This window comes from Cynocephalus volans, chromosome 9 (genome assembly GCF_027409185.1).
Source record: "Cynocephalus volans isolate mCynVol1 chromosome 9, mCynVol1.pri, whole genome shotgun sequence".
Classification (NCBI taxonomy): Eukaryota; Metazoa; Chordata; class Mammalia; order Dermoptera; family Cynocephalidae; genus Cynocephalus; species Cynocephalus volans.
In genome coordinates, this window is record NC_084468.1 from 103947695 (window position 1) to 103968946 (window position 21252).

The 21252-nt window shown below is 38.3% G+C and overlaps 1 protein-coding gene across 4 annotated transcripts in view; it reads right to left on the reverse strand.

The window, feature by feature from the left end:
- Positions 1-21252, reverse strand: part of SEC24D (SEC24 homolog D, COPII coat complex component) — a 103087-nt gene that overhangs the window by 71608 nt on the left and 10227 nt on the right. For 3 of the 4 annotated variants that reach the window (XM_063108006.1, XM_063108004.1, XM_063108008.1), the window contains exons 3-8: positions 19332-19461; positions 13705-13853; positions 12209-12484; positions 11781-11911; positions 5205-5316; positions 1553-1680 (exon numbers count right to left, since the gene is read on the reverse strand). In XM_063108006.1, the coding sequence (XP_062964076.1) occupies positions 1553-1680; positions 5205-5316; positions 11781-11911; positions 12209-12484; positions 13705-13853; positions 19332-19461 (926 nt within the window). The remainder of the gene's footprint in view (positions 1-1552; positions 1681-5204; positions 5317-11780; positions 11912-12208; positions 12485-13704; positions 13854-19331; positions 19462-21252) is intronic. The other variant, XM_063108007.1, reaches the window with a different exon arrangement.

The window sequence follows — 21252 nt, forward strand, 5'->3', positions numbered from 1 at the left end:
AAATTTTCATAATAAAATTTTGAGAATAGCTAAAAATACTTCCAGTTAAGCTAGTCCTTGAAATGCACACACATATTGTATAATAGCCTTTGTCAATATGTATTGGTCTACCTCATTCTTATTACGCATAGTGATTTTAAAGAGGAATTTATAAACACTCTGTTAAATTTCTGAAATCATCATGGAAAAGGCTACACTTAAAATAAATAAACAGTGAATGTACCTCTTGATTTGTAAATATGAAACCATACTACATGTAGAGTTGGTTTCTAGGAACAGCTCAATGCTTTTCCCACAACCTATTATAACCCAGTTCACTCTACTCCCAAAAAGAAGAGATGGTAACATTCCATTCCTAAGGAGAGTGAGTGGAGATCCCAAAGGGTAGGAAAACCACCACACTCATGGATGCCATCTCTTTTCTTCCTTCTCTCAGGTGACAAAAAAGTAGGCCCCACTAACCACAGCTCCCTCCCCTTCGCACACTGCTCTACCCCCTTACCAGCTGACACGGCCAGCTCAAGAAAGGGAACAAATCTATTCTCTCTTGCAGATGCTCTGCCTCTTCCTCAGATCTGCTAGGTGTGCACTAGATCAGTCTTCCTCAAAGGATCATTAGATCCAAGACTGACGTTTACATTGGGAGGGGAAGCTGGGGCTTGGTCTTTAATGCAGCAAAAGAAATCCATGGTTCAGCCTAGCTTACTAAAATACTGCAATGGGTTATGGTCCAAGCTCCAGCTGGGAGTAAAGCTTTTCTTCACCTCCTATTTGACTTGCTCTGCTATAGTGCCTGTGTCTGTGTGTGCATGTGGATATCCATCATTCAGGGGCATTAAAAGAAGGAATGGCAGCAGTGAAGAGTGGAATTAGGTTATTTCTAGATGTCCTGACTATCCACCAGCAGCGTCCTAAAATCACAGATTGTTTGTTTTGCTTTGTTTTGTTTTTTTATCTTAACATTTACTTGTGCACATTTGTGAGATATAGTGTGTTGTTTTAATACACGTGCTAATATCACAGATTTTAAGTGTATACAACTTATTTTTTTTTCCCACTTCACTATATATTGGGCACATCTTTCCAAATCAGTACATGCAGATTTATCTATTTCATGCTTTCTTATCTTTAAGCAGGAGTTTATGATCGTCTTGGCCCAGCAATAATTAAAACAGATATAGTAAAACCAAGAACCATAAGGATCTATCATCTTCTCTCAACAGAACACCTAGATGTCAGGGCTTTGAGACTTGACATAAGGGCCTCATGATAGGTTATGGTGCTTGTCACTAAGTGATATTCCACATTTTCTGTATATTTGCATTGTTACAACAGCCCAAAAAGTGACTCAGTGTATCAGTGTTTGGTGTACAGGATGCCAAAAAACATAGCTTGTCAGGTTTTTGTTTTCCTAATAAATCAGATGTTTTTGCATTATATAAATATACTCCAGTTTCCTGTTATAATACAGAATAATGTGTAAGAAAATAACGATGACAGAAGAATTTTGGAACTGGTCAATTACTGATTTGCTATTATTTATCATTCTTACCTCATTTGAAGGAATCGTGGCAAACGGTTTGATGACAGCAGCTAATGGAATCTGAGCTTGCTTAGCCATATCTGATGTGCACGGGAAACAGTATGTTGTGCAGCGGATGTATCGAGGACTAGCATTGCCTGAAACATTCAAAAGGACACACTTAAAATTTGCTTAGAAAGAAATCTTCCCTATGATATTTAAATATTCATAAAGATACTTCTAGATAACGTATTGCTTTATTTCTAATTTGTAAAACTCTTCATGATTTCTAAACACAACAACGAAAAGGTAGTCTTCTGCAATTCTACAATGTATATTATAAGTACACTATAATTTCTTACAAAATTATCTGAATTCTACTGCAAAGATACAAAAGAGGTGTAATTATTATTACTACCTTCCATAAGTCGGGTCACCAGGGAGTAGTAGGCAAATTGCAATTTTAAATATTTACAAGGTAGGACTTATTAAAAATGTAACATTTGAGCAAAATCTCAAAGGAAGCAAGAGATTTACCAAAGCAGATATCTGTGGAAGGAGGTACCTGGTCCAGTAGAGGAACAGCAGGAGTCCTGCGTGGCTGGAAAGGAGCCACTGTGGAGCACAGCAGCTGACAGTGAGTTTAGAGAAGTAACAGGGGCCAGATCAGGTAGGCTCCTGAGACCATTTTAAGACCTCAGCTTTTACTCCAAATGAACCAGGGAGTCACTGCTGGGCTTTGAGCAGAGTAGTGTCATAATCTGATTCAGGTTCCCTCTGCCTGTGGTTTTGAGAATAGACCGCAATGGGGAAAAGCAGAATCAAGGAGACAGGTTGGGAGGTTGCTGCAGTAACCAGGTGAGAAATGGTAGTGGCTTGATTGCAGTAGAGGTGTTGAGCAGTGGCCAGATTCTGGATATATTTTGAAGGTACCACAACTTATGTGTTGATGGGCATGATGCATGAGGTGTGAAGATGGAAGATGTGTGAGAGGGAGGGTCAGAAATGACTCTGAGGTTTTTTGGCCTGAGGAACTAGAAGTATAATGTTGCCATCACCTGAAAAGGAAAAGGCTTCAGGAAGGTAAAGGGTTTTTTTAAGGGGGTGTGGGCAGAGATCGGGGCTCTGGTTTGGGGCATGTCCAATTTGGGAAATCTATCATGCAGTCAAACAGCAGTGCTGAGTAGACAATTAGATATGTGAGTCTTATTGAGCTGAAGTCTAGGCTGCAGATACACATTTGGGAGTTCTTAGCAAATAGATGGTATTTGAAGCCATGAAACTAGATTAAAACCACTAAGGGAATAACTTGGCTAAAGAAGAGAAGACAACCAAGGACTGAGCCCTGGGGGCCTCCAACATAAACAGGTCAGAGAAAGAAGAGAAAGCAGCTAAAGGACTGAAAAAGATAAAAAAAACAAGAGTCTTTTTGTCCTTCTATTATAACATTTATCACATCGTATTAATATTTAGTTCATTTCTCCTGCCACATTGTTCATTCGTTTAAAAAAAAGAACCATGTCTTTTATTCTGAATAGAGGTGGTGAAGTGAATGGTTAAGAACACTGGCACTAACATCAGAACACCAAGGTTCAAATTCTAGCTTTACTTTCTACAAGCTACATATCTTGGGTAAACTCCTAAGCATTCTGTGCCTTAGTTCCCTGCTCCATAATATGAAAATAAGTTATGCGGGGATTAAATTAACATAAAGTGCTTAGAAGATTGTCTTGACACATAGTAAGCACTTACAAATATTAACCACAATAATAACATTAATTTGCGTATTTTTATTATTATATTATTAATCTCAGACTTGGCGTAGAATCCTGGCACATAATAGGTACTGAATAAACATTTTCCGAATGTATGCATGAATGAGTGAATGAACAAATGGAACCCTGCTCTCAGATAGCTCCCAGATTTGTGGGAGAGTCAGACCTAAACCACAGTAAAATTTAGTGTGACAGGGGCAAAAGATACATGAAGCACTACGGGAGAAGATATTGTAGAAGACTTCAAAAAGAAAATATAAATTGAGTTTGGAAAAACTAAGAATTTCCCAAGCAAAGAGATGAGAGTTATACATTCCAAGTACACGTGTTCAATATTTATTGGATGACCATTATGTTCTAGATACTGGGTAACTGTCTAGGGATATAATGGTGAGCAAAAATCAGTCCTTAGTCTTGTAGAAAAAAAACAGCACAGAGTGAGAATCAGAGATATGAGGGGAAAGAGGATGAATTTGGTATAGTTAACGCAGTTGCAAAGGAAAAAACAGGTGGGAGATGAAGCTGGTCAGGAATGTTCTTGAGGTTGAAAAGAGTCTCAAACACTATTCTATATTTATTTTAAATATTAAATTAAAGAGATAAATATTAAAACATATAAACACATCATTAGGTTGAAATAAAACTGCCATTTTTGTAGGTCACAATGGTAGAACAAAAACTCAGCAATTTCATATAGCTCAATTTATTATCTCCCAGTTCTTGAATGCTTTACGAAAGAATATATGAACTCACCAAACTAGTTTAGATCGATTCTGAAAGTAATGAGGAACAAATTATTTTTAGAATACTAAATGAAATAATGTGAATTGCTCTCATATTAATACCAATAACAATATCATCTATAATTTCTATCAAACCCTCCTACATGTCAAGCCCTCTACACACATATAACCTTACCTACATGCACATGCACACATACACATGCACACACACACAGTCACCTCTCATCCTTACACTGGCTCTGCAGGGCAGGTATTAGTCTCTACATATCACAGAGGACGACCATGGGGTTCAGAGAGGTGACATGGGCAAAACTCACATGGGTAGTAAGGAGGGAAGTCTGGATCTTCCAGTCAAAGCCCTTTCTACCTCACTGTGCTGCCTGCTCTATGAGGATAGCTCTGACGACAGCACAGAGGATGGACTAAAAAGAGGGGGATCCCCACGAGAAGTCGGTTGGCTCAAAAACTCTGAGATGAGACAAAAATGCTTGTTTGTATACTGATGTTATACTTCTAGAGTTTAGTAGATGACCCATTAAAAATGGTATATTCAGAATCTCAGGCATCAGATTTCATCAGGCTGTTCTGACTTGCCATAAATAATAGGGTAATATATTCTTGGGAAGAGCAAACCTGCATGAGCCTTGACAGATATTTAAACCATCAGTGGGTATGGGACAGAGTTAGTAGAGACTGAGCACAGCCTCCCTTCATCCAGTTTAAAAGTGGGAAAACAGAACCCCAAATGTTAAAGGTCCTGCTGAAAAAATGTCACTGGGAATAGAACCAGACCTGCTCACTTCTTAAGAATTCAATCCCCTGCTGCTCTGCTCATGCTACCCTGACAGGTTTCTGGTATAGTATATAAATTAAACCAAAGTAGGGTATGGACTAATTCAAACCCATAAATCAAAATAAAAAATTTTCTTAATCAGATATATTGCACTATACCTCACCAGAAACTCTCTAGACTTCTACAGGCAGAGAACAGAATTCACTGACAGTACCTTCTTGGTTCTTGAGTAATTAATAGCAAATTGGTCTGTTATCAGATATAAAAGGGTTTCCCATCATTAATAACATTATTGAAGAGTGTCAGTGTATTTATTTTTTAAAATGCTGAGAAATTTTAAAACCTAAATCAAAAGTATTGAAAATAAATACCTTGGTCTTGTATCACACAATCTGTAGTAACCAAGGGAGGGATCTGGCCTCTGGTGTTGGTGGCATAAACTTGTCCTCCTCTGGTGGCTCTATCATTCTCGATCACTTGGATCTAATAAATAGGAAATCAAGAGCAAGTTAAGACTCCTCCACGTTCAATTAAAGGAGTGCCCTCGTTCTTCCCTCCCTCCTCTCTTCCCTCCCTCTCATTATTCACACACAAACAAGCAGGCATTTTCTAAATCCCTGTAGTTCATTTCAGAACAAATTCTCATTGAGAACCTACCATGTCTTCAGTTCTTCCACCTTTGTTTACTTTCACAATTTTAAACCAGTAGTTTCCAAATTCTATTCTGTAATTCTCTGAGCTCTGACCTTTCAGAGAACTTTATTTTTATCTAACTTGTTTATTGGGAACATTAGCAAGCATTAAAAAAAAAAAAAAGATTCTGATAAAAAAATCAATTCCTTTTTTTTTTTTTTGTCTTTTTTGTGACCGGCCGCACCGCACTCAGCCAGTGAGCACACCAGCCATCCCTATATAGGACCCGAACCTGCGGCGGGAGCCGCGCTCCCAGTGCTGCACTCTCCCGAGTGAGCCACAGGGTCGGCCCAAAAAAAAAAAAAAAATCAATTCCTTGAAGTTGATAGACAAGCAAACAGAAAGGACATTGCTCGGTGGGAGGGGGGAGAGGGAGGAGGGAGGGAGGTTTCAGTAATGGACCACAATAATCAACCACATTGTATATCGACAAAATAAAATTTAAAAAAAAAAAAAAGAAATTGAAAACAACTGTTTAGAGGACAACTTTTTGCAATTAAAAGAAAACTCTAAAAGGCTAAAAATCATGAAACTGAGAAGAAATGATTTACAATATATGACTTAAGGAAACCTTAACTTTTCTCCTCAAATCCCTCTTGATGTTCAATTTGCCTTTTGAGTTTCCCCCACCACACCCCTGGCTCCTTGAGACATACGACACAAACAGTACAAAGTGTTCCACCGTGTTTTTGCCTATTGTATAGACGTAGACAGGAGCAAAAGTCCCCAAGTTTTGTCATCTAACTTGGAAACATCTTATATTTCTCTACTGAAAACATTTGTTGATAAAGAACATAAGAGAGAAAAAGAAATGTCTTTCTTTCACAACTGTCTAAGGATGAAAATTATGAGCTAAATCTAGCAATACAGAGTTAAGAAAACAAGAAGGAATGTTAATAACTGTCTTCTCCTTTATCTTCTCCTGTCCCTCACTTGTTTCTTCATTGAAGAAAAGACACGAAGAGGGAAAAAAGTGGGGAGGGGAGGTAAGAAGAGAACAAAAGGGAAGAAACACAAAGAGTGTCCAGACTGCAATAAGAAACTCTGAAGTACATGTAGTTTTTAATATTCCTTAAGGAACCATTTACAATATGAAAACTGCCTCCACCAAACTGAAATATAACCTTCGCCATCCTTCCTTCTCATCCCAGTGAATCCAGGCCCCAGTTGGTATTGACATCACTGGTTTTACAGAATGCTGGCAATAGATTTAGCCTGCCATTACTTCTACATGTCTGTCTTACTAATTTCACAGGACTTGAATTATTACTAAATTAAGGGTATAGAATGTGTTCCAAACATAATTACTATAAGACACAGATGAGACTAAAAGCTACCATGGCAAGACAAGAAGCAAACAAAGAAATTAAAATGCTATAATTGTATCCTATATTTCGACCACAAGGTTAATCGGGTTAATTCAAAATTAGAATAGTTTTAATATTATCAGCATTTATTATAATCACTTCAACCAACAAAAAGTCAAATATGAAAGCAAGGTAAAAGCCATGATAATATAATAGTGTGCCCAATATATTGAACCTATATAATTGAACATAAATAGTCTTTAATAGACAACATTTCCAAAAACTTTATTTTAAAATTATCCATTTGCAACTCATAAAGCCCTGTCTCCAAGGAAATATTGTTATAAGTAATAATTACATTTCTAAGTTAATCCACATCTTGGCTGGAATACTACAAACAAAAGAGTAGGAAATACTATAGCAGTTCTAGTAATTGTTAAAAATATACTATGCCTTTTTTATTTACCTCAAATGCATATTCTTGAAAAATAGGCTTAGGGATAAAACAAAAAACAGAAATTTCAATAGAGATTTTGACTGTGACTTGGTACTTAAAAGGGTTTAGATTTAATAGCCGTGATTCTTGATAATGTCAAAAGCCACCTCAAAAGGCATAGATTTCTTTTTTTTTTTCAGAAGATGTGCCACTAGAATTATGTTCACACTTATCTGCTATGAATAGAGTATTCTGGGTTCGTAAAATAGAATCAGCAAAGAGAGGAAAAAAAGTAAGTTATTCTCTTGAGATAAATATACAGGAAGGATAAGATGTGTGTGCCACATAAGGAAGGCTGCTTCAAGCAGAATCATTTGAATTTTGGATCAGTGAGGGAAAGAATAGGAAGCATTCAGCTTCTGAATAATTCTCCTGGGGATGCAGAAAGGGAGTGAGGAAGAGTTTTGATGATGACATCAGTTTCCTCACTTTCAAAATATAGCTAAAACCACCATCCAGAAGGGTTGTAACAAGCACCTGGCTCAGGACTGGAGCATAGCACAAATTCAGAAAAACCTAATTTTTCATGTTTCTTTCTAGAAGGAAGAATTTATTTAGTTAGCAAAAACATGGTACTTTGGTAATAGGAACATAAACAGGCTCCATCGGGCATTGCTATTTCATTACTTTTAAGATAAAAATAAACACTAGACTGATTTGTATGTAGGTATTTTAAGGGTCTTGGATGAATTACAGCATTTACTGCTTACTGCTTTTGTTGTTCATTCATTATGCAGTGGTATGGATAGGGGTGCCAGGGAGACTGGGATGAGCAATGAGAACATGAAGAAAATGAGGACATGAGCCTTGAGGCAGGAGCATGCTTGGCATGTCTGAGGAATAACAAGGAGGCTGATGTACCTGAAGCAAAGTAGTGTAGAAGACGTGTAAGAGGACAGGTCAGAGGTGTAGGTGTGTGTGTGTGTGGTGTGTGTGTGTGGTGTGGGGGGGGGGGGGGGGTTGGGGGGTCTGGGGAGGGTGTGTGGGTGTGTGTGGGTGTGTGGGTGTGTGGGTGTGTGTGGGTGTGTGGGTGTGTGTGGGTGTGTGGGTGTGTGTGTCTGTGGGTACAGGGAGCCAGAGCTGGCAAATGATGGAGGGTCTTACAGGATGTTGCAAGAACTTTGGTTTTTAACTAGAGGAGTACTGGTGGGTTTCCTTAGCCATGACATGATCTGACTTAGAATTGGAACGGATCATACTGGCTGCTGTGTGCAGTCTGAAAGAGCAGGGAGACCACTTTGGAGGCTCTCAGAATAATCCTGGTAGATAGAAGGTAGAGGCTTGGACCAGGAAAAGCAGATAGGGTAAGACCAATAGAATCAGCTGATGTACTAAATGTGAAATGATCAAGAAAGAGAAAATCAATGATGACTACAAGTTTTTTGGCCTAATGAGCTGGCAGAATGGGTTTGGATCTGGATTTCAGGGAAAGGTCTTGACTAGGAATATCTGCATTCTCATTTAAAAGCGTAAGAATGGATGGGATCACCTAGTGTGGTTCTCAAACTGTAGAGTGCCTAAGAATCATTTGGACAGCTTGCTGAAACACACAGATTCCCAGGCCCCACCTCTAGAGATTCTGATTCAGTAGGTCTGGACTGAGGCCCGAGACCATGAATTTCTGATAAACTCCCAGCTAATGCTGATAGTGCTGTCCTAGGAGCACACTTTGAATAGTGTTGACCTAGATGGAGAAAGGGACAGGTCCAAAGACTAAGCCTTGGGATGCTTCTAACACTAGGTCACAGAGATGGGATGAAACCAACAAAGGAAACAAGAAAGAGGCACCAATGGGGTAAGCAGAGATGTAAACGAATGGGTGGTGTGAAATGTGAAAGTGTTTCAAGGAGAATGGAGTGAACAGATGTGTCAGATTGCTCTAACAGGTCGAGATAGGGGAAATCTAAGAAATGGCCATTGGATTTGCTAGTGGGAAGTCACTGGTAACCTGGACAAGCACAGTACTGCAGGTTTGTGGTGACGAAATCAAACCCGGAATAGGTTCAGGACAGAATGGAAAGAGATAAACTGAAAAAAAATAGATATGAGGGTACTTCAAAAAGTTGATAGAAAGACTTGCATTAACTTTTAATTCTAATTTTCCATGAACTTTTTGAAGTACCCTTGTATAGTCTTCTGGAGGCTATTTTTCTACTCCTTGATTAAGGGTGGTCTTGTGATTTGCTCTGGCCAAGAGAATGCAGCAGAAGTGGTGATATGCCAGCTTCAAGCCCAGGCCTCAGGAGGTCTTGCACACTCCTCCTTTCCCTCTTTGATCTCTGCCACCATCATGTGAACAAACCCAGTCTAGCCTGCCTGACATGGCCCAGTCATCCCCAGGCAACAAATAAATAGTGCTGTCAATGGTGGGCTGAATGGTGGCCCCCAAAAAGGTATGCCAATGTCCTAATCTCTGAAACCTGTAAAAATTACTTCATATAGCAAAAGAATTGATTAAGGATCTTGAAAGGAAGAGCTTACCCTAGATGATCCGGATGGGCCCTAAATGGAATCACATGTATCCTTATCAGAAAGAGGCAGAGGAGTTTTGAGACAGACACCCAGAGCAGAAGACACAACGACCAGGAGGAAGCAATGTGACTACAGAAACAGAGATTGGAGTCATGTGGCCACAAGCCACAGAAAGCCCGGAGCCACCAGACACTGAAAGAGCCAATGAACAGATTCTCCTGTACAGCTTTCAGAGGAAGCACAGCTGTGCGAACACATTGATTTTGGACTTCTGTTCCAGAACCGTGAGAGAATAAATTTACGTTGTTTTAAGTCACATAGTTTGCAGTAATTTGTTACAGTAGCCACAGAAAACTAATACATCACCCTAAAGCATCCAGGCTCCAGCCAAGCCTCCAGCTGACCCAAGATCCATGAGCAAGCCCAGCCAAAATCATTCGAGCCTGGCCCAGATTGGCAGAACTGCCCAGAGGACCCACTGACTCATGAGTATTCATGAACAGTGGTTTTAAGCTAGATTGGATGCCCCCAACCTCATTGAAGCTTAATCCCTCAGTTAACTGTTAAATGTTGAGAGTGGGAAATCCTATTATGATAATTGAAAGGTGAGGCCCTGAAGAGGTGATTAGGTTGTAGGACCATGCCCTAGTGAATGGTGGTCAGGGATGTGGTTCTTAGGGCTTTAAAAGGGGAGCTTGAAGAGTCTGTCCCTCTATCTGCTCTCTCTGCTCTACTATTTTCACAAAGTGATATCCTGACATCACTGTCACCACCACCAAGACCCTCATTGGATGTGTTCCCTGGACTTTGGACCTCCCAGCCTCTGTAACTAAGCAATAAATTTCATTTTCTTTATAAATCACCCAGTTCTGTGTATTTTGTTATAAGCAACAGAAACGGACTAATACAACAACTAAGTTTTTTCGTAGGTTTGTTACACGGCAAACTTGGCTAATACAGTAGCTCTTTGTGCTCTTGAGTTTGTCTCTAACCTTTTCTATTCATCTTTACAGAATCAATTCAAAGACCAAAGTTAGATGTAGTCAATCTCGTTATCATTCCAAAAGGATTCTACATTTGTGCTCACTGCCATAAGACTTGCAGTTTCTCCTGAGAGAGGAGTAGTCATCCCTGCCCCATTGATATTGGGCTTTGTTATATGATTTGCTTTAGCCAAGGGCACATGAGTGGTTGTGACATGTGCCACATCTGAGTGGAAGCTTTAAGAGCTATTGCACATTTTGGCTAGCTTTCTTCCTTTTCTCTCCCTGCCACAAGAAAAACATGTCCACAATAGAGGGTGCCCCTTCACCCTGGATTCTGGAATGGCAAGGGCACATGGAGCAGAATCTAAAGCCAATGTGCAGCTGCTACAGCCTACATGCAACCTAAGTGATAAATCTTTGCAGTTATAAGCAAAGGTAGGGACTGATTGTTATGCAGAATAACCTAGTAAAGCTCACTAATACAGTTACTAAGAAATAACCCTCTAAAAAAAAATCACTTGGGTGGAGAAGAGTTAAGTTATAGTTCTAACTTTACATAAAACAATTTTGTTTTTTTAATGTGCAAAATGTAAAATACTTTATATTTTCACCCGCCATGGGTCTTCCACCCTTATTGAAAAGGGTACTTTCATTATTTAAAATAGCATGCTTATATAGGATATACTCCTACTGCTAATTACTCATTAAACACCAATAGATAGTGCAATATATGTCAAAATAAACATCAGTAGACATTGCCATGTTTACATGACACAAAAAAAAACCTTTACATAGTTGTTCTCTCATGGAGACCCCTAGTATGCCTCCCCCCATACATACATATAAGGAAGGAAGCCTTCTCTATGTGATGACTATCTCCTAACTTCTATGATAAAGGATAGGATAAATGCTAACAAACAGAAGAGTTTCTGACAACGGTAATGAAGAATGGTCCTCTGTGAGGGAGACCACGGGATTGAAAAGAGCACTTACTGGGCCGGGGACAGAGTCAAGATCCAGCTTCTTCTGGGGCTGTGGTGGACCAGCCATCTGTGCAGGTTCTCCAGGGAAGCCTCCTGGGTAGGAAAGCTGCGTGCCTGCCACCTGGGGACCATAGTTGGCTGCTGGAAAAAATTTTAAAAGAAATGACTATAATTCCAAATTCCATATGTAAGACTCACTGACAATATTATGCTGTTCAGTCAAGCATGTTGTATTTTTCATTTTATTAAATAAGTCAGGGAGTCAAAGGTGAATATCTTTGGTTTCCCTTTTCTTTAGTCTTTCCACATTATTCAAAACCTATTATTCCATAAAAGCAAGTGACAGATACCTAGTACCATAGAAACAAAGTTGGAGATGTCCAATTAAGGGCTCCCCTAGATAACCCAGGGTCTTCCTCTTCACCCTGCCAGCCTTACCCTGCTGTGGAGGATATCCAGTACCCAGGGTCTGGCCTGGAAGAGGTGGAGGCTGGTACTGGGCATTCAGAGAAGCAGGCCCAGGGGGCCCATCCTGCCTGAGCGCTGGTGGAGACAAAGGTGAGGCCCCAGGGCCGTTTAATGTGGTGGTTGGTGGTGGGAGAACCTGAGATCCCGGCTGCAAAACGGACGGCTGCTGGGGTCGTGGAGGACTCTGGAAGGATGCCGCTGACAGAAGGCCAGGGGGCCCCTGGCTGGGGGGAGCCATACCTGAACCTGTGGGAGAAAGAAGACCAGCCCACCTAAATGCCACAACTCTCAACTCTCTGACTTCTACAAAGTACATGACAGAGACACTTGTTTTCCTGAAATAAAGCAAGAGGGCCCCTTATAAATAACATTTTTTTTAATGCCACAAATTGAAATCTTCACTAAGAAAGTGATACAAATGCTATTTGGGGCATTTTACACAACTGGAAATTTTTAAAAGAGTAAAAGCAATATTCATAATTTTAGTGAGAAAATTATTATGAAAAATTTTAACTCAGTTGCATTAACTTTACATGATACATGCATTATGTAAGGTATCTGTAACTGGTAGAAAACCTAGAAAATCATATAGAAGAAAATGTTATTACATAAAAAGCATTATTCAGGTATCTTACACATTTGATAAATTATTTGCATCATGTGCTTGACTTGATCAAATGGTAGAAATAACCCGAGAGAAGGGATGGGCTACGAACATGCTTTTCAATTATATTGGAAATAGCTGTAAAACCAGATTGTTTTCCTTTCTCTCATTATGTAAAATTGAGTTGCTTCTTTGGAGACTTATCCATTTTGAAATCAGTCAAAGATAGAAAATATTCTGAGAGGTTTTTACTGATACTTTTAAAAACCCAATTTTAGGTAATATGGAAACATTCTTCATTGAGATAAATGGCTGACTATGCTGTTGTTGTAGTGGAGATTTCTATGGCTCCTAGAATATACAACATTTCTATTGATGTAAATCTCAGTACTATAACTCCTTTCTCTCCTGTTCTTCACTTTTCTGCCTCTTGACAACTGAGCTTCCATTCTTCCCATGATCTAAATACAGAATTTAAATGCACCATGATACAATGAGTATTACAATTCTGATTTGGAGGCCCCACAATAACAAAACAAGGTTAAAACTACCCTCATACTTCTTAAAATAATTTCACTGTTCTAATATTTATTTGTGAAGTCAGCATTTTTGTTTTTTATTGTTCTACCATTGAACGAAGGTATTCTGAGGGTCCTTCAACTATCTTGAAATAAGTGGCAGCATAATCAGAAAAAAAAAATTAATTATAGCCATACATGACATAGATGATTTACAAAAAAAGTGCAAATTCTACTCCAGTATGGCATATTATAGTTATGTCTACTTTAAAAATAAAGAAAGCCTTTCTCATTAAAAAATAATCACAACACAAGGCAATGAACACTAATAATGAAACCATTACCATAGCTGTTGACTTGCATAGCACTAAGCTGATGGCCCAGTTGGGTGATGGATGAAGTGGACACAAGACTTGAATAAGACGATTGTGTAGAGGGTTCATATGGTGCATAAGAGGGTGCCACACTGTTGACAGGTGGAGGGCCTGGAAATCTGAAAGAGGAAAAAAAGGGTGTTTAATAATATCACAGAGTCTCACAAGCAAATGATATACAATAAATTACCAACAACTTGTAAAATTGAATAAGCCCATCTAATGGGCACTAGGAAAGTGACTGATATTATATGCTAAATCTTTAAGTTTTACATGAGATCAAAATGAATCATATAGCATCATCCCACATCTAGGCCCACATGCTAAACATGTCAAGGTAGCAAAAAAATTCCTAATGTGAACACAGAACTAGCTTTGGAAATCGGTTTGGGAAGGTGAGCCCATCACAGCCTTATCTATACTAAAGTTAATGATCGATGGAACAGAAATCAAGAAAACTAAATGCTTTGTGGTTTTATCTTTTTGATTATTCTGCTTATATTCTACCCAGCTTTTAAAACAAAACAGCAACTGCACTATAATTTGATGTGACATTCCCTGCAAAACAGTACTTGAAAGTGAACTCAGTAAGAAATTTTTGAATTGCTCGCTTTTTTAAATGTTAAACTTTCATCATGCTTTACCTTTTATTTAACTTGAACTTACTCTGTTTATTTTTCCTTGTTTTGCATTAACAATGTCCACGATCTGAACAATGTTCCTATTATGGTTAATCTGCCAAATGAAGTTAAGGCCTACCTTAGAGTTACTTAATAAATTATTTTCTTATCACTTTTAAATTTTAAATAAAATTACATTTTCTCAGATAGTACACTCCGTTTCACTTTCTCTGTAAATTAGTGGCCCACATCTTGCCTTCTATCCCCTACTACCACTTGAGAGATTACAAACAGAGCCTGAGAGGCCAGTGGCCTGCCTTAAGTCCCACAACTTATTTGTGACAATACTGGAACCAGTATTTTCCCAGTTCTTAAGTACACTTTCCAAAACTCACAGTAATTTTATCTTGTCATGTTCTCCATACATTTGAATAATTATTAAAAACAAAACTTAAAATTAACCTTCAAAGTATTCTCTGTATAATATTAAGCATATTTCCAGAATAATGATGTCCCACACTTTGAGTTAAATGGTGAATGATCAAAATGTTTTCTCCATGTAACTTACAAGTACAAGCCACCTCATAGCAGAAAATTGGTTATAAATAGTTATAAAGTTGGAATGAATAACACTGAAACCCCAAAATACTGGTAAGCAAAATGGTCAAATTACTCTCCTGTCAAAAATTTTAAAAAGGCCAACACAGTTAGACTAAGCATTCTTTGCTTTAAATAATCTTTGGACTAATCTAAGTAAGAACAGAAAATACAAAAGTTAACTTTTCACAGTAAAAGCTGTCTTTATGTCTCTAATCCATTAATGACCCTAGGGGTGAAACACATAAAATACAGGGAAAAATATAATCTTGCTTGACACATTTAAAATATGTTGTGGTCACTAAAACATGATTTCAAGAATCGTCTTTGTTTTGAAAATCTACTGCTCCATAAGAAGAAACCATTTCTTTTTTACAAGAAATAATACTTTTTGTCTTTTTTTTAAAACTCAGTCATGGGAGATAGATATATGGAGTAGTTACACACAGACAGAATGCACATGCACTGTAAGAGTGTATCAGTGCAGGCAGTGAGGTAAGGTTACAGAGTTTAGATCTGATAAGCAGGAACTGGGGAAGCAACAGTTAAATGGGTGGAAAAAGCCCCCCAAAATATTTTCAAAGATCTTTCACAAATGTTAACGATATTTTTTAAATATAAAATTTTGTGAATCATTTTTTATATAGACAATACAGGTAGGACAAAATATATTTCAGATAGAAATTATGACATAAGCAGCTCCGAGTATTTTTTTAACTTAACAAAAGGTTAAAGATTTAAAATATAGAATGAGGGAAAGTACAACCATCAGCTATTACTTTCAAACCACAAACACCTACTTATCACTGAGTGCTTAACATATATCCTGGGAGTTAGGCTTCAGAAATTCACAAATAAATTATTTCTTTCTGACCAACGTAAACACTGTAAGTCTTAAACAGATTTGGTTTTTAAAGTAGTATTATTAAGTTAAAAATAAAAACAAAATAGTATTAAATGGCTAACAAAAATCCTCGCATACAAAAGGGAGAAGAGGTTAACAGAACTTTTAAACATACAAATTGATTTAATGTTTTTCAATTTCATCACTTTAGTAACTTCTGACTATCTAAAGACACACAGCATGTGGGTGTTATAGTCTGGGTGAGAATCCTATACTAGAGACCTGGTGTGTGACCATAAGCAAACCACCTAACCTCTGTTGCTGTCAGCTTCCACATTGTAAAAATGAGCAGATGGAATGAAATAATCCCTTTCTCTGCAAGAAATAGAATGTGATTAAAATTAAAAACCATACACAGTTAAATATTTCTCATGTTGACTGCCTTCATTTAACAAGTTTCTGGACTGAGAAACATACAATTATAGATTTTAATTTACTTTTTCATCGAATGTCAGAAAAGGGCAGATTCACCATCAAAAAGAACAGTCAATAAAGAATTACTACCAGATGATTAACATGAAAATTGGCATCAATTTATTCCTAAACCTCTGTAGAGTTGACTCAGATGTCTGTGGCCTGTTCAACTTTAAACACCTCCCATTTTCAAGTCTGCAATAAATTTCTCAAGAAATGAGATGTATACTGAAGTTTGTTAGTATGTGGAGATAAGGTGCCAAATTTTTCAAGATTAGATTAAAACAAAATCTGGATTTCAAATACCCACAGTAGAGAAAATAAAAGTTCTGCCAAATCCTATCATTGCTTTCCAAATTAAAAAAAAAAAACAAAACTACTTCTCTTATTTTTATTGCTCCCTTCTTTTCCATTGCAATCAGTTTCTTAGTAGATTTACACATATCAGCTTCAGTTTTTGGAGGCTGAATACCCATGTACCCTCCAATTCACCATTTCTTGGTCAAAATAGATCACTTACAACTGACTAAGTGACTTTTTCCGTTATAATTAGAAAAATGGATTTTTAGGTTGTAGATTTCATTTAATAGGTTAATTCTACCCAGCAGTAATTCTATGTAGATAACTTTAGTACCACTTATAAATTTAAAACATCTATTCAGCCTCAGCCAAGATAAAAAGGACAAATTAATGGTATGATTTTTAAATTTTATGGAATATTATCTTTGAAATAGCAGTATCTTAAAATAAAAATAATACTTTAAAAATTCGAATCAATATAATGACTCAATTATATCTTGTTTTTATTTGACAGTTTAGATATGGTAAAAATTAAGAAATTTCTTTGATCGATCCTCTAAGTACAAATGACAAGATAAAGTGCTATAATCCACAAAGAAAGGTCATGTACCTTCTATGCTCTTTGACAACACCTGTCATCAGACTGGTGTGATCCACCTGCACAGTCACTGCGCCTTTTACTTTTTGCATTGCACTATATACCCAGAAATGTGCCCCATGAGGGAAAAGCAGCATGGTAACCATGGAGGCTTAGTCTGAAACACTAGACTGTTCCCTGACTTTTTCATTTTCTAAACCACTTCCAACCTTCAATTTAGTATTCAAGTTGTAGCAAATGAATAGTGCAGTAGACGTGGCAAAATCTGTCGGTGCTTTCCTGGAAATCACAATAAAAGCAGATTCTTGAATTGAGCTGTCATGAACAACCAGATTGAGCTCTAAGGAAGAACAAGCTACAGACAGTGGATTTTCTGTATTCAGTGGAAATGGTACTGATAATCACTAACATGTATTGAGTTTTTTCATGGGCACCATGCACTGAGCAAGGTACTCTGCATGCACTGATCACCAAAATCCTCACAACCACATACTACAGTTACAGTTGTGATGAGCAAACCAAGGCACATGGAGGTTAAGTAACTTGTCCAGCTAGTATCTGCCCGGGCCAAGATTAGCAAGTGTGTCCTGAGTCTAGAGCCTATACTCCTCACTGTGCCAGACCCCGTGCTGAGCTCACAAGCACACAGCTAGGGGCTGCTTGATGGCAAAGTCCATGATTTACTTACACCTAAGCAACCTGATTCAGGTGAAACAAATGGCAACAAACGAAAAAAGATCAACTCAATTCAGGCCAATACCAGTGACCAAATCCTTTTCTAAACTTGAAACCAGCTGTTCAATCTTTGCATTTCTTTTTTAAAAACATCTGAGATGCCTGGAAGTTCAGAACCATGGATTTTTCCAGACTTTCTCCCCTTACTTCCGGACTGAGAATTCTGTTTCCTCAGTTTATATATGAGGAAAATGAGGCCATGGTGAGGCCAAGGAACTTCACCAGCATCCACAGTTAGTTAATGGCTTGAACCAGAAGAGTGTCTTGGTTCTCAGGCTGTTTGCTGTTCTCTTCTCACCCCTTCCATCAGCCTTTTGAGATCAAGGACACTAGGGTCAGGTCCCGGCCCTTTGACTTCTTGCTCCACACTCAAACCAAATTAGACTCATCACTGTTTCCTGCATTAACTTTCCCTCTGATTCCCACAGCTACCATTTCAATGGCAAATGTTACCACGGCAACAAGAGCCAGGAAGGGTCAAACTCACAAATGCCCTGCAGGAGAATTAACCTGATGATGACCAACATCCCAGAGGGAGTTTTCCTACTATTAAGGGCTACAGGCTCCTTGAAAGGGTAAGAAAATGGCTTCACCATTAGCAGGGTCCAGACTCATACTTAGGGGTTACTCCTCCATACCACCCCTCAACCCCCAGCCTAACAACCTGGGAAAGGAACTTGGGAAATAAAGCCTCTGGGCAATCCTTGGAGAAATTCCAAAGCAAACACTGCCTAGAGCTTGGCACTATAGTTCTCCACAGCAACACCTCAAACAATGATGGGGTTTCCAACAGGGAAGGTGTGATGCTGGCTCCCTTCCCAGAATACAGGCCCCAGTGGGCTGCAGGCTCTACATACATCTCATACCTTGGCTCCTTCAGGCCTCCTTCCAACTTCTCCCTTCCTCAATTTATTATAAACACAAATATAGGATTTCTTTCCCGTGTTGTTTTTACTATATTCCTGCCTTTGAGAGTCCCTCAGTGGCATCTGTGTGCCTTCCACATCAAACTCATGTTGACTTCACCATTGGCCTCAATCGGATTTAATTTTAAAATATTTATTAAGCACCTATTGGTACTGAGCTCAGTTCTTTGAATAATCCAATAGAGTGATTTAAAATTTTATTGAAGAATACAGGCTACAGGCATCTGAAGGAATCAGAGATTAATACAAAATTCTAAAATAAATGTTTAGTGTTGACACAAGTAATTTTTGATACACTTTAAAATATGTACTAATGTTTTTTTCCCTCCTAACTTTTCTAAATGCTTTGTTTCCTAGGACGGCTTTCCAGTAGATCTTTTCAAGGATGTGTAGATCTTTTCAAGAGGTCAAACTTTCAACCAATAAACATGCAAGTGTAGAAGGTATGTCTGAAACAATTTCAGTAGTATATACAAGTGATGGTTGGGATCTACCTAGCTCACCTTTGCAGAGGGTGACCTGAGGCATGCGCTCCGTTTTGGCCAAACTGATGGGGTCCAGGAGGTGGAGGGCCTGGAGGCAACATCACCCCAGGAGCAGTGGTCCCCAAAGGACCTGCTGGCTTCATCATCCCTGCAAGAGAAGGGTATGAATTTAGATGCATATTAAAAGTGCAAAGAGAGATGAAGCAAAGACACCAGGTTCAAAATGGAAAGTAGGTGGAAGAAGAGGGAGGCAAATGGGGCAGGACAACATCTCCCTCAAACTTGCTTTTACCATTACCTGGCTCTGGCATAGTTATTTGGCTTTCATAATGATAAAAGAGCACAAAAGAAAAAGAAATCATTTTAACATTAAACAGAAACTAAACCAGGAGAAATAATCTTTGCATACAGTACACGCACCTAAAACACACTAACACACAAATACAAGAATGCACAGTGAAAAATGTCAGTTGGATATCTGAAAATAATACTTTGAAAACAGGAAGAAGCATGGTAGAGCATCCTAACTCAACTACGGGGGGGAAAAAAGACCATTGAAAATGCCTTTGAGTTACAGCATTAGGAAAGCAAATGTTTCTCCAACAAATCCTGAGCATATCCTTCAGAGCTAAATACTTTTTCCAGCATCCTAAATAGTTAAGTGATAAACACTTGGGGGACTGCTCTAGTCATCACACTTGCTCATACAAAGTATGGGATCACTGCAATCAACTGATGCTCCTGGCAGTGACTGTGTTTTCATTTATAAGCAGCTCTTCTCAAATAGACACCTTCAAAGGTTTCTCTTGGAACTATTTTCAGATATTTTTCTCCCTTCTTTTTAAGAAATTGTCACAGAGGAGAAAAACCACTAGGCTTGGGTTAGACAAGTTCAAGGCCCCATCTGGTCACCTACCAGTAGTTGTATGGCCCTAGGCGAGAAGCTTATCTTTGAGCACCTCAGTTTCCTTACTCCAAAATTAAAGGTTTAGACTAGATTAACTGTGAGACCCTTTCTAGCCTCTTAAAAGAAAAAATACAGTTCTGCCATATGCTCTCTCCACTTCCATGCTGCTTGTTTTTGCTCCAGCCCATCCAATTTACTTTTGACCCTAACTTGCCCTCTGGCAGGGTCATGGATGACTACCTATAGCTGCCTGATGTGTACTCCATATCTGACCTTGTGATGGTATTTCATACTGACATCTCCTTTCCTCTGTTCACTTTCATCAAACAGTGAATTCCCTCAGATAGAAGGGAACTGACTGGAGGACTTGCGGTCACCCAGGAGGAGTTTCTTATATTGTTATCATAATACTTTCAAGAGGGTGCCTTCAGATGCTCAGGTAATCTAGAATGACCTGGAACCAGTGAAGTGGTAGTTTTCATAAGTAATATTATAGAAACTTTTACGAAGGTTTCTTCTCTTAAAACTGGATTCTTTAAACTGAAGAAATTTTTTATATTAACGCTACAGTCATAGTTTTATTTAGCAATTTTTCATATACCACCATTTTTGATAAATATTGTTCTTATAACACTACATTTTTACATGAAGTTCTAAACCCCAAACACCGCAAAGTTAGAAAAGCATGAGACTTGCAGTCATACAGACTTGGTTTGAATTTCTTCCCTACCATTTAATAGCTGTGATTCTGACAAGACACTTTATCTGTCAGTGCCTTAATGTCCCCTATCTCCAATGATTGTTCTGAAAATTAAACAAGGCAACAGGTATGACAGCATCCAGGAAAATTGCTTCCTCTCCCCAGCCATATACCCTGCTTTCCTTTTTTCAAGGATGTTTCTAACAAAACATAATTACATGCACACTTTTAATTTTTAAAACATTATTTCGGACAAAAGTAGAAAACCCACAACAGTAGCACTAAAATATCTTCAACTTAAATAATTACATGCACTACAAGAAGCCAAAGAT